This window comes from Oncorhynchus keta, chromosome 6 (genome assembly GCF_023373465.1).
Source record: "Oncorhynchus keta strain PuntledgeMale-10-30-2019 chromosome 6, Oket_V2, whole genome shotgun sequence".
Lineage (NCBI taxonomy): Eukaryota > Metazoa > Chordata > Actinopteri > Salmoniformes > Salmonidae > Oncorhynchus > Oncorhynchus keta.
In genome coordinates, this window is record NC_068426.1 from 4,083,064 (window position 1) to 4,100,563 (window position 17,500).

A 17,500-nucleotide genomic window follows, 5' to 3' on the forward strand; every position below is an offset into this window, starting at 1 on the left:
ATCTGAAGTACCTTTATTCAGTCCGAAGAATCCTTTCTCCATCTGAAGAACCCTTATTCCATCCGAAGAACCCTTATTCCATCTGAAGAACCCTTATTCCATCCGATGTACCCTTATTCCATCCGAAGAACCCTTTTTCCATCTGAAGAACCCTTATTCCATCCGAAGTACCCTTATTCCATCTGAAGAACCCTTATTCCATCTGAAGAACCCTTATTCCATCTGAAGAACCCTTTTTCCATCTGAAGTACCCTTATTCCATCTGAAGAACCCTTATTCCATCTGAAGAACCCTTATTCCATCTGAAGAACCCTTTTTCCATCTGAAGAACCCTTTTTCCATCTGAAGAACCCTTATTCCATCTGAAGTACCCTTATTCCATCCGAAGTACTCTTATTCCATCTGAAGAACCCTTATTCCATCCGTTGTACCCTTATTCCATCCGAAGTACCCTTATTCCATCTGAAGAACCCTTATTCCATCTGAAGAACCCTTATTCCATCTGAAAAACCCTTTTTCCATCTGAAGAACCCTTATTCCATCTGAAGAACCCTTATTCCATCTGAAGAACCCTTTTTCCATCTGAAGAACCCTTATTCCATCTGAAGAACCCTTATTCCATCCGAAGAACCCTTATTCCATCCGTTGTACCCTTATTCCATCTGAAGAACCCTTATTCCATCTGAAGAACCCTTATTCCATCTGAAGAACCCTTATTCCATCTGAAGAACCCTTATTCCATCCGTTGTACCCTTATTCCATCTGAAGAACCCTTATTCCATCTGAAGAACCCTTATTCCATCTGAAGAACCCTTATTCCATCTGAAGAACCCTTATTCCATCTGAAGTACCCTTATTCCATCTGAAGAACCCTTATTCCACCTGAAGAACCCTTATTCCATCTGAAGTACCCTTATTCCATCTGAAGAACCCTTATTCCATCTGAAGAACCCTTATTCCATCTGAAGAACCCTTATTCCATCTGAAGTACCCTTATTCCATCTGAAGAACCCTTATTCCATCTGAAGAACCCTTATTCCATCTGAAGTACCCTTATTCCCCCTCCACTCTTAACTGTTTTATATCTACTGTCATTGAGTCTTTTGCTTGATGAGGATCCACATCAGACTGAAGCAGTAACTACTCTTCCTGGGATTCACACAAAACACAAAACATGTAACAAAAAAACACTGACTAATAGACAAGGACTGTCAAACACATTTAGAATACAACCGTAAACAAACAATACATCCACTTACATCATTGCTCTTTTTCAGTACAGGAGTTGATGTGGACATTTTGGAATTGACTGTGATTGATGCTCTGTTTGTATTATAGGCTATTAAATTACTTCTCTGTTTCACATGGGATTAACCATTATGTCCCTCCCTCCCTCCCTCCCTCCCTCCCCCCCCTCCCTCCCTCCCTCCCTCCCTCCTCCCTCCCTCCCTCCCTCCCTCCCTCCTCCTCCCCCTCCCTCCCCTCCCTCCCTCCTCCCTCCCTCCTCCCTCCTCCCTCCCTCCCTCCCTCCTCCTCCCTCCCTCCCTCCCTCCCTCCTCCCTCCTCCTCCCTGCCTCCCTCCCTCCTCTCTCTGCCTCCCTCCTCCTCTCTGCCTCCCTCCTCTCCTTCCCTCCCTCCCTCCCTCCCCTCCCTCCCTCCTTCCCTCCTCCCTCCCTCCCTCCCTCCCTCCCTCCCTCCCTCCCTCCCTCCCTCCCTCCCTCCCTCCCTCCCTCCCTCCCTCCTCCCTCCCCCTCCCTCCCTCCCTCCTCCTCCCTCCCTCCCTCCCTCCCCTCTGCTCCCTCCCTCCTCCTCCCTCCCTCCTCCCTCCTCCCTCCCTCCCTCCCTCCCTCCCCTCCCTGCCTCCATCCTCTGCCTCCCTCCCTCCATCCCTCCTTCACTCCCTCCTCCCTCTCTGCCTCCATCCCTCCCCTCCCTCCCTCCATCCCTCCTTCACTCCCTCCCTCCCTCTGCCTCCCTCCCTCCCTCCCTGCTCCCATCCTCCTCCTCCCTCCCTCCCTCCCTCCTCCCTCCCTCCCTCCCCTCCTCCTCCCTCCCTCCCTCCCTCCCTCCTTCCTCCTCCCTCCCTTTCTGCCTCCATCCTCCCTCCCTCCCTCCTCTCTGCCCATCCCTCCCTCCCTCTCTGCCTCTATCCCTCTGCCTCCATCCCTCCTTCCCTCCTCCCTCCCTCTCTCCCTCCATCCCTCCCTCTCTCCCCTCCCTCCCTCTCTCAGGTCCTTCCCAGGACATCTCCTATTCCATCTCATCCGGTGACCCAGAAGGTTATTTCACCATGGACTCTACCTCCGGGGCGCTCCGTTCCTCTGTCCCTCTGGACCACGAGGCCTGTCCCAGCCTCGACCTGGAAGTCCTGGCTCGCTACGGCTCTCCGCCCGCCTACGGAACCACTCGCGTACGCATCACCATCTCAGACGTCAATGACAACGCTCCCTCCTTCCTTCCCTCCTCCTCCGAATCCCTCCTTCTCCCGGAGGTGACTAAAATGGGAACGGTGGTGTACCGGGTTCAGGCCACTGACCGGGACTCTGGTCCAAACGGTCAGCTGAGTTTTGACCTGGTCTCGATCGGCACGGGGGGCAGTAGCGGTCAAAGGATGTTTGGCGTGGACCGAGGAAGCGGGGAGCTGAAGCTGATTGGTGAACTGAACTACGAAAGTGTTCCGCGCTACGACCTACAGGTTAGGGAGAATTTAAAATAATTTAAAATCTAATTTAGATCAAATAGTAAAATAAACTCCCTAATAAAGTTTTTCATTGAAGAATGGAACAATACGGCCATCATATGTATTTGTCTATATTAAATTAGATTACTCATTGATCTTCTCCTCCCTCCCTCCCTCCCTCCCTCCCTCCCTCCCTCCCTCCCTCCCCCCCTCCCCCCCTCCTCCCTCCCTCCCTCCCTGCCCCCCCTCCCTCCCCCTCCTCCCTATCTCCCTCCCTGCCCTGCCCCCCTCCCCCTCCCTGCCCCCTCCCCCTCTTCCTCCCTGCCCCCTCCCTCCCTCCCTGCCCCCCCTCCCTCCCTCCTCCTTCCTCCCCCTCCCTCCCCCTCCCCTCCCCCCTCCTCCCAGGTGGTAGCTAAAGATGGGAGCCCTACCTTCATCTGTCCCAGGATGCCCCGCCCCCTCCTGGAGCCTCCCTCTAAACCCTCCCACAGGTCCGCGCCTTAACAGAGAGGCTGCTGCTGGCTCCCTGCCCCCATCCTCCCTTCCCCCAGATCCCTCCATCTGGACCCTAAGGACATATCCCTCCCTCTGGACTCCCAGTTTAGGGCATACGATCCCCTCTTCCTCCCAGGTTCATGTTGGTAGCTTCAAGATTGTGGTTTTAGCCCCCTTGTGGTTTATCTTCATGTTGACTTGCTTCATGCTCTACCTTCTTGTGGTTTATCTTCACTTCATGTAGACTTGTTCTTCAGTTGACTTGTGCTTCATGTCCAGGCTCAGGATCTTCATGTTGAGGGCCCGGACTTGTGGTTTATCTTCATGTACGCTAACGGTTTACCTTCATGTAGACTTGTGGTTTATCTTCGCTTGTGGTTTATCTTCATGTTGACTTGTGGTTTACCTTCATGGAGAACACGCTTCATGTAGACTTGGTTTTATCTTCATGTTGACTTGTGGTTTAAACACACGCGTCCATGTAGACTTGTGGTTTATCTTCAGGTCCGCGCCATGTAGATTAACAGAGAGGCTGTTGACTGGGTTGAACTTCATGGACTTGGTTTTATCTTCATGGACTTGTGGTTTATCTTCCTGTTGACTTGTGGTTTATCTTCGGTGTGGTTTATCTTCATGACTGTGGTTTATCCGGACGACTTGTGATCTTCATGTAGACTTGTGGTTTATCTTCAGGGACTTCGGTTTATCTTCCTTGTGGTTTATCTTCAGATAGTGGGTGGTTGTTTTACTTCATGTAGCTTGTGGTTTATCTTCTGTTGACCGGGAGGCTAAGGATCTTCATATATCTTTACTGACTTGTGGTGGCAATCTTCTCTGGACCGGGAGGGCTTGTGGTTTATCTTCATGTAGACTTGTGAGGAACACAGCAGTTTAGGGCATACGATCACTCTTATCACTCTTACTCTTCATGTAGACGTGTGGTTTATCTTCATGTAGACTTGTGGTTTATCTTCATGTTGACTTGTGGTTTATCTTCATGTAGACTTGTGGTTTATCTTCATGTAGACTTGTGGTTTATCTTCATGTTGACTTGTGGTTTATCTTCATGTTGACTTGTGGTTTATCTTCATGTTGACTTGTGGTTTATCTTCATGTTGACTTGTGGTTTATCTTCATGTTGACTTGACTTCATGTGACTTGTTTTATCTTCATGTTGACTTGTGGTTTATCTTCATGTTGACTTGTGGTTTATCTTCATTCATCTTCATGTTGATCTTCATGTGGTTTATCTTCATGTTGACTTGTGGTTTATCTTCATGTAGACTTGACTTCATGTTGACTTGTTTTATCTTCATGTAGACTTCATGTTGACTTGTTTTATCTTCATGTTGACTTGTGGTTTATCTTCATGTTGACTTGTGGTTTATCTTCATGTTGACTTGTGGTTTATCTTCTTCATGTTGACTTGTGGTTTTATCTTCATGTAGACTTCATGTTGACTTGTGGTTTATCTTCATGTAGACTTGTGGTTTATCTTCATGTTGACTTGTGGTTTATCTTCATGTTGACTTGTGGTTTATCTTCATGTTGACTTGTGGTTTATCTTCATGTAGACTTGTGGTTTATCTTCATGTAGACTTGTGGTTTATCTTCATGTTGACTTGTGGTTTATCTTCATGTTGACTTGTGGTTTATCTTCATGTTGACTTGTGGTTTATCTTCATGTTGACTTGTGGTTTATCTTCATGTTGACTTGTGGTTTATCTTCATGTTGACTTGTGGTTTATCTTCATGTTGACTTGTGGTTTATCTTCATGTTGACTTGTGGTTTATCTTCATGTTGACTTGTGGTTTATCTTCATGTTGACTTGTGGTTTATCATTCATTTATCTTCATGTTGACTTGTGGTTTATCTTCATGTAGACTTCTGTTTTATCTTCATGTTGACTTGTGGTTTATCTTCATGTTGACTTGTGGTTTATCTTCATGTTGACTTGTGGTTTATCTTCATGTTGACTTGTGGTTTATCTTCATGTTGACTTGTGGTTTATCTTCATGTAGACTTGTGGTTTATCTTCATGTTGACTTGTGGTTTATCTTCATGTTGACTTGTGGTTTATCTTCATGTTGACTTGTGGTTTATCTTCATGTTGACTTGTGGTTTATCTTCATGTTGACTTGTGGTTTATCTTCATGTTGACTTGTGGTTTATCTTCATGTAGACTTGTGGTTTATCTTCATGTTGACTTGTGGTTTATCTTCATGTTGACTTGTGGTTTATCTTCATGTTGACTTGTGGTTTATCTTCATGTTGACTTGTGGTTTATCTTCATGTTGACTTGTGGTTTATCTTCTCTTAGTCTGTGTCTGTGAGACGGGTTTAGAGACCCGGTGAACTACACATAAAACACACAGGTTTCCTCATATCTCTATCTACTGTATGTTAACCCTCCTCCGTTCTGCGCAGGGCGCGGCTGGGGTGGGCAGGACTGGCAGTGCCACGGTGAGGGTCTCTGTGACAGATGAGAACGACAACAGTCCCCGTCTGAGTCAGGAGAGGGTGTTTCTGGCTGTGACAGAGAACCTTCCGGCGGGCACGGGGTTCGGCCGCGTGTCGGCTACCGACAGAGACGCAGGACTGAACGCCAGACTGACCTTCAGACTCCTGCACACTGACAGACACTTCCAGATCAACTCACACACAGGTGAGGAACGCCAAGGGTCTCGGAGTACGAGTGCTGATCTGGGATCAATCCATATTAATCTAATTCATTTTAATATTTTTAAAAAAAAGAAGGCAAAACTGGTCCTAGATCAGCCCTCCTGCTATGAGTTGCTTAATGAATAACAGCCCAGGACTTACTGAGATTGTTAGTGTACCTGACAGTAGACATGTAGATAAACATTATTTTAAACCTAATGTGTGTCTATCCTACTCTGTTCCTTTATTTCAACTCTCTTCAACCCTGCCTTGACTCTCCATTCTCCCTCTACCTTTTATTCTCTCTCTCCCCCTCTCTTTCTCTCTCTCCTTCCCTCCCTCTTCATCTCTCTCTCTCTCTCTGTCCTTCCTTCCTTCCTTCCTTCCTTCCTTCCTTCCTTCCTTCCTTCCTTCCTTCCTTCCTTCCTTCCTTCCTTCCTTCCTTCCCTCTCCCTCTCTCTTTCTCTTTCTCTCTCTCTCTCTCTCTCTCTTGGTGTCTCTCTCTTTCTCTCGTTCCCTCCCTCTTCATCTTTCTCTCTCTCCCTCCTCGTCTCTCTCTGTCTCTCTCTCCCTCTTCTCTCTCTCTAGGTGAGATCAGTACCAGGTTATCTCTCGACAGAGAGCAGCAGTCTAGCTACCAGCTGGTGGTTGTTGTACAAGACGGAGGCACGCCCCCTCGCAGCGCTACGGGTACTGCCCACATCACTCTATTGGATGAGAACGACAACGCCCCTGTCTTTAACCACGCCCACCCCGACAGGGAACTGCTCATACAAGTAAGAGAGGGGACATCCAATCCCAAATTGTATCCCTTACACCAGGGTTGGACAAACGTTTTGGCTGGAGGGCAGATGAATAATGCTCTCTCTCTCTCTCTCTCTCTCTCTCTCTCTCTCTCTCTCTCTCTCTCTCTCTCTCTCTCTCTCTCTCTCTCTCTCTCTCTCTCTCTCTCTCTCTCTCTCTCTCTCTCTCTCTCTGTCTCTCTCTGTCTCTCTGTCTCTGTCTCTCTGTCTCTCTCTCTCTCTCTCTCTCTCTCTCTGTCTCTCTCTCTCTCTCTCTCTCTCTCTCTCTCTCTCTCTCTCTCTCTCTCTCTCTCTCTCTCTCTCTCTCTCTCTCTCTCTCTGTCTCTCTCTCTGTCTCTCTGTCTCTCTCTCTCTCTCTCTCTCTCTCTCTCTCTCTCTCTCTCTCTCTCTCTTTAACCACTCTCTCTGTCTCTGTCTCTCTCTTTCTCTCTCTCTCTCTCTCTCTCTCTCTCTCTCTCTCTCTCTCTGTCTCTCTCTCTCTCTCTCTGTCTCTCTCTCTCTCTCTCTCTCTCTCTCTCTCTCTCTCTCTCTCTCTCTCTCTCTCTCTCTCTCTCTCTGTCGCTCTGTCTCCTCTCTCTCTCTGTCTCTCTCTCTCTCTCTCTCTCTCTCTCTCTCTCTCTCTCTCTCTCTCTCTCTCTCTCTCTCTCTCTCTCTCTCTCTCTCTCTCTCTCTCTCTCTCTCTCTCTCTCTCTCTCGCTCTCTCTGTGTAGGTGATGGAGGAATCCCAGCCTGGCTCAGTCTTGGGGACAATAACAGCTAAAGATCCCGATGAGGGAGAGAACGGAACACTCCATTACTCACTGTCAGGTAAGAACTAACTCACACCAATACACCCAATTGTCATACTTGAGTAAAAGTAAAAAAAATGACTCAAGTAAAAGTCTCCCAGTAAAATACTACTTGAGTAAAAGTGTTTTTTGGTTTTAAATATACTTAAGTATCAAAAGTAAAAGTATAAAACGTTTTTAAAAAATCCTAATATTAAGCCTGTCTCCTATCCAGGTTCCAGAGTGGAGTGTTTCTCATTGAACCCCACCACAGGAGAACTACGTTGCTCGTCCTCTCTGAGACACGCTGAGAGGGCTGAGTACAACCTGACAGTGTCAGCTTCTGACCACGGCACACCTCCACACACCTCTACCTGTCCCCTACGCATTCAGGTAACACACACACACACACACACACACACACACACACACACACACACACACACACACACACACACACACACACACACACACACACACACACACACACACACACACACACACACACACACACACACACACACACACACACACACACACACACGCACACACACACGACCTCCAGAAGGATGCAGTATCTCTGCTGGTTCTGTCCTGTCCTCCTCTGCTCTCTCCTTGCGTTAAACCATTGCTCTAGTCCAAACACCATTGCCATTGCTCTAGTCCAGCCCAAACACACCCGATTCACCCGATTCACCCTATTCACCCTATTAACCCGATTCACCCGATTCACCCGATTCACCCTATTCACCCGATTCACCCGATTAACCCGATTCACCCTATTCACCCTATTAACCCGATTCACCCGATTCACCCGATTCACCCTATTCACCCGATTCACCCTATTCACCCGATTCACCCGATTAACCCGATTCACCCGATTCACCTGATTCACCCTGGTACTAGATATGTGGTTTGGCCTGTCAGCATTAGCAGTACTACTTTGCTCTGCGTGTCTGGCAGTAAGATCACAGGCAGGCAGGCAGGCAGGCACACACACACACACACACACACACACACACACACACACACACACACACACACACACACACACACACACACACACACACACACACACACACACACACACGACCTCCAGAAGGATGCAGTATCTCTGCTGGTTCTGTCCTGTCCTCCTCTGCTCTCTCCTTGCGTTAAACACGTGGGGTCTCATTCACATCATCTGTGTGAGAAGTGTAGAAGTCCAGAGAGTCTGAAATAGAGAGAGAAAACCGAGAGTTGAATCCTTACCTGTGGAAAAACAGAAAAGTATATAATGTTTTCTGCTCCAGAGGTATATAGTGTAACCAAAAGCCAAGGTGAGAAGCCCTGCAGGGCAACAACTCTCCTCTCATTAATCTACCTGAGAGTTGTCCTTCTGCGTCAGTCTTTCTGAACTCGCTCAGTCGGATACTCCTGCCATTGCTCTAGTCCAGCCCAAACACACCTGATTCACCTGATTCACCTGATTCACCCGATTCACCTGATTCACCCGATTCCCCCGATTCCCCTGATTCACCTGATTCACCTGATTCACCCGATTCCCCCGATTCCCCTGATTCACCTGATTCACCTGATTCACCTGATTCACCCGATTCACCCGATTCACCCTATTCACCTGATTCACCCGATTCACCTGATTCACCTGATTCACCTGATTCACCCGATTCACCTGATTCACCCGATTCACCCGATTCACCCTATTCACCTGATTCACCCGATTCACCCGATTCACCCTATTCACCTGATTCACCCGATTCACCCGATTCACCCGATTCACCCGATTCACCCTGATTCACCCTGTCGATTAACTACCTCTGATTCACCCGATTCACCCGATTCACCCTGCTGGTATTCACCCGATTCACCCGATTAACCCGATTCACCCTATTCACCCTATTAACCCGATTCACCCTATTCACCCGATTCACCCTATTCACCCGATTCACCCGATTAACCCAATTCACCCGATTCACCTGATTCACCCTGGTACTAGATATGTGGTTTGGCCTGTCAGCATTAGCAGTACTACTTTGCTCTGCGTGTCTGGCAGTAAGATCACAGGCAGGCAGGCAGGCAGGCATGCACACACACCACACACACACACACACACACACACACACACACACACACACACACACACACACACACACACACACACACACACACACACACACACACACACACACACACACACGACCTCCAGAAGGATGCAGTATCTCTGCTGGTTCTGTCCTGTCCTCCTCTGCTCTCTCCTTGCGTTAAACACGTGGGGTCTCATTCACATCATCTGTGTGAGAAGTGTAGAAGTCCAGAGAGTCTGAAATAGAGAGAGAAAAACCGAGAGTTGAATCCTTACCTGTGGAAAAACAGAAAAGTATATCATGTTTTCTGCTCCAGAGGTATATAGTGTAACCAAAAGCCAAGGTGAGAAGCCCTGCAGGGCAACAACTCTCCTCTCATTAATCTACCTGAGAGTTGTCCTTCTGCGTCAGTCTTTCTGAACTCGCTCAGTCGGATACTCCTGCCATTGCTCTAGTCCAGCCCAAACACACCTGATTCACCTGATTCACCCGATTCACCCGATTCACCTGATTCACCTGATTCACCTGATTCACCTGATTCACCCGATTCCCCCGATTCCCCTGATTCACCTGATTCACCTGATTCACCCGATTCACCCGATTCATTACATTACATTTACATTTAAGTCATTTAGCAGACGCTCTTATCCAGAGCGACTTACAAATTGGTGCATTCACCTTATGACATCCAGTGGAACAGCCACTTTACAATAGTGCATCTAAATCTTTTAAGGGGGGGGGGTGAGAAGGATTACTTTATCCTGTCCTAGGTATTCCTTAAAGAGGTGGGGTTTCAGGTGTCTCACCCTGGTACTAGATATGTGGTTTGGCCTGTCAGCATTAGCAGTACTACTTTGCTCTGCGTGTCTGGCAGTAAGATCACAGGCAGGCACGCACACACACCACACACACACACACACACACGCACGCACGCACGCACGCACACCACACGCACACACGCACGCACACACACACACACACACACACACGCACGCACGCACGCACACACACACACACACACACACACACACGCACGCACACATGCACGCACGCACACACACCACACACACACACACACGCACGCACGCACGCACGCACGCACGCACACCACACACACACACACGCACACACGCACACCACACACACACACACACACAAATACGCACCACTAGGGTCAACATAGAGCTGACCGATAGCGTGTTGGCCTGACCGATAGCGTGTTGACCTGACCGATAGCGTGTTGGCCTGACCGATAGCGTGTTGGCCTGACCGATAGCGTGTTGGCCTGACCGATAGCGTGTTGACCTGACCGATAGCGTGTTGGCCTGACCGATAGCGTGTTGGCCTGACCGATAGCGTGTTGGCCTGACCGATAGCGTGTTGGCAAGACCGATAAGCGTGTTGGCCTGACCGATAAGCGTGTTGGCCTGACCGATAGCGTGTTGGCCTGACCGATAGCGTGTTGGCCTGACCGATAAGCGTGTTGGCCTGACCGATAAGCGTGTTGGCCTGACCGATAGCGTGTTGACCTGACCGATAGCGTGTTGGCCTGACCGATAGCGTGTTGACCTGACCGATAGCGTGTTGGCCTGACCGATAGCGTGTTGGCCTGACCGATAGCGTGTTGGCCTGACCGATAGCGTGTTGACCTGACCGATAGCGTGTTGGCCTGACCGATAGCGTGTTGACCTGACCGATAGCGTGTTGGCCTGACCGATAGCGTGTTGACCTGACCGATAGCGTGTTGACCTGACCGATAGCGTGTTGACCTGACTGATAGCGTGTTGGCCTGACCGATAGCGTGTTGGCCTGACCGATAGCGTGTTGACCTGACCGATAGCGTGTTGACCTGACCGATAGCGTGTTGACCTGACTGATAGCGTGTTGGCCTGACCGATAGCGTGTTGGCCTGACCGATAGCGTGTTGGCCTGACCGATAGCGTGTTGGCCTGACCGATAGCGTGTTGACCTGACCGATAGCGTGTTGGCCTGACCGATAGCGTGTTGGCAAGACCGATAGCGTGTTGGCCTGACCGATAGCGTGTTGACCTGACCGATAGCGTGTTGACCTGACTGATAGCGTGTTGACCTGACCGACCGATAGCGTGTTGACTTGACCGATAGCGTGTTGGCCTGACCGATAGCGTGTTGGCCTGACCGATAGCGTGTTGACCTGACCGATAGCATGTTGGCCTGACCGATAGCGTGTTGGCAAGACCGATAGCGTGTTGACCTGACCGATAGCGTGTTGACCTGACCGATAGCGTGTTGGCCTGACTGATAGCGTGTTGACCTGACTGATAGCGTGTTGGCCTGACCGATAGCGTGTTGGCCTGACCGATAGCGTGTTGGCCTGACCGATAGCGTGTTGACCTGACTGATAGCGTGTTGGCCTGACCGATAGCGTGTTGACCTGACTGATAGCGTGTTGACCTGACCGATAGCGTGTTGACCTGACTGATAGCGTGTTGGCCTGACCGATAGCGTGTTGACCTGACCGATAGCGTGTTGGCCTGACCGATAGCGTGTTGACCTGACTGATAGCGTGTTGACCTGACTGATAGCGTGTTGACCTGACTGATAGCGTGTTGGCCTGACCGATAGCGTGTTGACCTGACCGATAGCGTGTTGACCTGACCGATAGCATGTTGGCAAGACCGATAGCGTGTTGGCCTGACCGATAGCGTGTTGGCAAGACCGATAGCATGTTGGCCTGACCGATAGCGTGTTGACCTGACCGATAGCGTGTTGGCAAGACCGATAGCGTGTTGGCCTGACCTGATAAGCGTGTTGGCCTGACCGATAGCGTGTTGGCAAGACCGATAGCATGTTGGCCTGACCGATAGCGTGTTGGCCTGCAAGACCGATAGCGTGTTGGCCTGATAGCGTGTTGACCTGACCGATAGCGTGTTGGCCTGACCGATAGCGTGTTGGCCTGACCGATAGCGTGTTGGCCTGACCGATAGCGTGTTGGCCTGACCGATAGCGTGTTGGCCTGACCGATAGCGTGTTGGCCTGACCGATAGCGTGTTGACCTGACCGATAGCGTGTTGGCCTGACCGATAGCGTGTTGGCGTGTGACCGACCGATAGCGTGTTGGCCTGACCGATAGCGTGTTGGCCTGACCGATAAGCGTGTTGACCTGACCTGACCTGGCAAGACCGATAGCGTGTTGGCCTGACCGATAGCGTGTTGGCAAGACCGATAAGCGTGTTGGCCTGACCGATTGGCAGCGTGTGACCGACGTGTTGGCTGACCGATTGGCCTGACCGATAGCGTGTTGGCACCGAGACCGATAGCGTGTTGGCCTGACCGATAGCGTGTTGGCCTGACCGATAGCGTGTTGGCCTGACCGATAGCGTGTTGGCCTGACCGATAGTGTGTTGGCAAGACCGATAGCGTGTTGGCCTGACCGATAGCGTGTTGGCCTGACCCATAGCGTGTTGGCCTGACCGATAGCGTGTTGGCCTGACCGATAGCGTGTTGGCCTGACCGATAGCGTGTTGGCAAGACCGATGTTGGCCTGACCCGATAGCGTGTTGGCCTGACCGATAGCGTGTTGGCCTGACCGATAGCGTGTTGGCCTGGCCTGACCGATAGCGTGTTGGCCTGACCGATAGCGTGTTGGCCTGACCGATAGCGTGTTGGCCTGACCGATAGCGTGTTGGCCTGACCGATAGCGTGTTGGCCTGACCGATAGCGTGTTGGCCTGACCGATAGCGTGTTGGCCTGACCGATAGCGTGTTGACCTGACCGATAGCGTGTTGGCCTGACCGATAGCGTGTTGACCTGACCGATAGCGTGTTGGCCTGACCGATAGCGTGTTGGCCTGACCGATAGCGTGTTGGCCTGACCGATAGCGTGTTGACCTGACCGATAGCGTGTTGGCCTGACCGATAGCGTGTTGACCTGACCGATAGCGTGTTGACCTGACCGATAAGCGTGTTGACCTGACCCGATAGCGTGTTGGCCTGACCGATAGCGTGTTGACCTGACCGATAGCGTGTTGACCTGACCGATAGCGTGTTGACCTGACCGATAGCGTGTTGACCTGACTGATAGCGTGTTGGCCTGACCGATAGCGTGTTGGCCTGACCGATAGCGTGTTGACCTGACCGATAGCGTGTTGGCCTGACCGATAGCGTGTTGGCCTGACCGATAGCGTGTTGGCCTGACCGATAGCGTGTTGGCAAGACCGATAGCGTGTTGGCCTGACCGATAAGCGTGTTGACCTGACCGATAGCGTGTTGACCTGACTGATAGCGTGTTGACCTGACCGATAGCGTGTTGACCTGACCGATAGCGTGTTGACTTGACCGATAGCGTGTTGGCCTGACCGATAGCGTGTTGGCCTGACCGATAGCGTGTTGACCTGACCGATAGCATGTTGGCCTGACCGATAGCGTGTTGGCAAGACCGATAGCGTGTTGACCTGACCGATAGCGTGTTGACCTGACCGATAGCGTGTTGACCTGACTGATAGCGTGTTGGCCTGACCGATAGCGTGTTGGCCTGACCCATAGCGTGTTGGCCTGACCGATAGCATGTTGGCCTGACCGATTGCGTGTTGACCTGACCGATAGCGTGTTGGCCTGACCGATAGCATGTTGACCTGACTGATAGCGTGTTGACCTGACCGATAGCGTGTTGACCTGACTGATAGCGTGTTGGCCTGACCGATAGCGTGTTGACCTGACCGATAGCGTGTTGGCCTGACCGATAGCGTGTTGGCCTGACCGATAGCGTGTTGACCTGACTGATAGCGTGTTGACCTGACCGATAGCGTGTTGGCCTGACCGATAGCGTGTTGACCTGACCGATAGCGTGTTGACCTGACCGATAGCATGTTGGCAAGACCGATAGCGTGTTGGCCTGACCGATAGCGTGTTGGCAAGACCGATAGCATGTTGGCCTGACCGATAGCGTGTTGACCTGACCGATAGCGTGTTGGCAAGACCGATAGCGTGTTGGCCTGACCGATAGCGTGTTGGCCTGACCGATAGCGTGTTGGCCTGACCGATAGCGTGTTGGCCTGACCGATAGCGTGTTGGCAAGACCGATAGCGTGTTGACCGATACCCAGCGTGTTGGCCTGACCGATAGCGTGTTGGCCTGACCGATAGCGTGTTGGCCTGACCGATAGCGTGTTGGCAAGACCGATAGCGTGTTGGCCTGACCCGATAAGCGTGTTGGCCTGACCGATAGCGTGTTGGCCTGACCGATAGCGTGTTGGCCTGACCGATTGTTGCCTGACCGATAGCGTGTTGGCCTGACCGATAGCGTGTTGGCCTGACCGATAAGCGTGTTGGCCTGACCGATAAGCGTGTTGGCCTGACCGATAGCGTGTTGGCCTGACCGATAAGCGTGTTGGCCTGACCGATAGCGTGTTGGACAAGCGTGTTGGCCTGACCGATAGCGTGTTGGCCTGACCGATAGCGTGTTGGCCTGACCGATAGCGTGTTGGCAAGACCGATAGCGTGTTGGCCTGACCGATAGCGTGTTGGCCTGACCGATAGCGTGTTGACCTGACCGATAGCGTGTTGGCCTGACCGATAGCGTGTTGACCTGACTGATAGCGTGTTGGCCTGACCGATAGCGTGTTGACCTGACTGATAGCGTGTTGGCCTGACTGATAGCGTGTTGGCCTGACCGATAGCGTGTTGGCCTGACTGATAGCGTGTTGGCCTGACCGATAGCGTGTTGGCCTGACCGATAGCGTGTTGGCCTGACCGATAGCGTGTTGACCTGACCGATAGCGTGTTGGCCTGACCGATAGCGTGTTGGCCTGACCGATAGCGTGTTGGCCTGACCGATAGCGTGTTGACCTGACCGATAGCGTGTTGGCCTGACCGATAGCGTGTTGGCCTGACTGATAGCGTGTTGACCTGACTGATAGCGTGTTGGCCTGACCGATAGCGTGTTGGCCTGACCGATAGCGTGTTGACCTGACCGATAGCGTGTTGACCTGACCGATAGCGTGTTGACCTGACTGATAGCGTGTTGACCTGACTGATAGCGTGTTGACCTGACCGATAGCGTGTTGACCTGACCGATAGCGTGTTGGCCTGACCGATAGCGTGTTGGCCTGACCGATAGCGTGTTGGCCTGACCGATAGCGTGTGTTGGAGAGGGAATGTTCACTTGTTTATTTCTTTGTCCTCCCATCATTGTTTTCCCGTAATGTCCCCTCTCTGTCATGTCCCCTCTCTGTCATGTCCCCTCTCTGTCATGTCCCCTCTCTGTCATGTCCCCTCTCTGTCATGTCCCCTCTCTGTCATGTCCCCTCTCTGTCATGTCCCCTCTCTGTCATGTCCCCTCTCTGTCATGTCCCCTCTCAGTCATGTCCCCTCTCTGTCATGTCCCCTCTCTGTCATGTCCCCTCTCTGTCATGTCCCCTCTCTGTCATGTCCCCTCTCTGTCATGTCCCCTCTCTGTCATGTCCCCTCTCTGTCATGTCCCCTCTCTGTCATGTCCCCTCTCTGTCATGTCCCCTCTCTGTCATGTCCCCTCTCTGTCATGTCCCCTCTCTGTCATGTCCCCTCTCTGTCATGTCCCCTCTCTGTCATGTCCCCTCTCTGTCTTGTCCCCTCTCTGTCATGTCCCCTCTCTGTCATGTCCCCTCTGTCTGTCCCCTCTCTGTCATGTCCCCTCTCTGTCTTGTCCCCTCTCTGTCTTGTCCCCTCTCTGTCATGTCCCCTCTCTGTCATGTCCCCTCTCTGTCTTGTCCCCTCTCTGTCATGTCCCCTCTCTGTCATGTCCCCTCTCTGTCATGTCCCCTCTCTGTCATGTCCCCTCTCTGTCATGTCCCCTCTCTGTCTTGTCCCCTCTGTCTTGTCCCCTCTCTGTCATGTCCCCTCTCTGTCATGTCCCCTCTCTGTCATGTCCCCTCTCTGTCTTGTCCCCTCTCTGTCATGTCCCCTCTCTGTCCCCTCTCTGTCCCCTCTCTGTCATGTCCCCTCTCTGTCATGTCCCCTCTCTGTCATGTCCCCTCTCTGTCATGTCCCCTCTCTGTCATGTCCCCTCTCTGTCATGTCCCCTCTCTGTCATGTCCCCTCTCTGTCTTGTCCCCTCTCTGTCATGTCCCCTCTCTGTCATGTCCCCTCTCTGTCATGTCCCCTCTCTGTCATGTCCCCTCTCTGTCATGTCCCCTCTCTGTCATGTCCCCTCTCTGTCATGTCCCCTCTCTGTCATGTCCCCTCTCTGTCATGTCCCCTCTCTGTCATGTCCCCTCTCTGTCATGTCCCCTCTCTGTCTTGTCCCCTCTCTGTCATGTCCCCTCTCTGTCTTGTCTCCTCTCTGTCATGTCCCCTCTCTGTCATATCCAAGCCAAACACTTCAGTATTATGTCTGTGTTCCAAACGCCACCCGATTCCCTACAGTATAGGGTGCACTACTTTTGACCAGAGCCCGATGGGACCTGGGCAAAAGTAGTGCACTATATAGGGAATAGTGTGCCATAGGGCTCTGGTCTAAAGTAGTGCACTATATAGGGAATAGAAAACCATAGGACTCTGGTTTAAAGTAGTGCACTACATAGGGTGCCAGTTGGGACACACCTATGTCTATTGGAAAATCATTGTGTAAGGCTGTTGGGACAAAACATTTTTTACTGTTATAGTCACCGACAGACAACATCTGGACAACTGGCTGTCTGTCTCCTTCGAGTCCCTCTCTGTCACTCTCTCCCCCAGACATGGTTTATTTCTTTAGAGGGGTGTTGCAGCCGTTTAAACCTGGGGGGACTTGTCGGTCTGAGTCAATTCATTTTGACAAGCATAAAGCAGAAGATTAATTGTATAGAAGTGAATGGAGTTGAATTATACAGTGTCAGTCAAAAGTTTGGACAAACCTACTCATTCCAGGGTTTTTCTTCATTTTTTAAAAACTATTTTCTACATTGTAGAATAATAGTGAAGACATCACAACTATGAGATAACACACATTGAATCGTGTAGTAACCAGAAAAGCGTCAAATCAAAATATATTTTAGATTCTTCAAAGTAGCCACCC

The 17,500-nt window shown here is 51.0% G+C and overlaps 1 protein-coding gene across 1 annotated transcript in view; it reads left to right on the plus strand.

Annotated features, from left to right (window-relative positions):
* dchs1b (dachsous cadherin-related 1b) overlaps positions 1–17,500 on the plus strand; it is a 92,164-nt gene that overhangs the window by 6,641 nt on the left and 68,023 nt on the right. Inside the window, exons 4-8 of the mRNA XM_052521741.1 lie at positions 2,232–2,695; positions 5,604–5,841; positions 6,426–6,613; positions 7,351–7,447; positions 7,643–7,800. Of these exons, the coding sequence (XP_052377701.1) occupies positions 2,232–2,695; positions 5,604–5,841; positions 6,426–6,613; positions 7,351–7,447; positions 7,643–7,800 (1,145 nt within the window). The remainder of the gene's footprint in view (positions 1–2,231; positions 2,696–5,603; positions 5,842–6,425; positions 6,614–7,350; positions 7,448–7,642; positions 7,801–17,500) is intronic.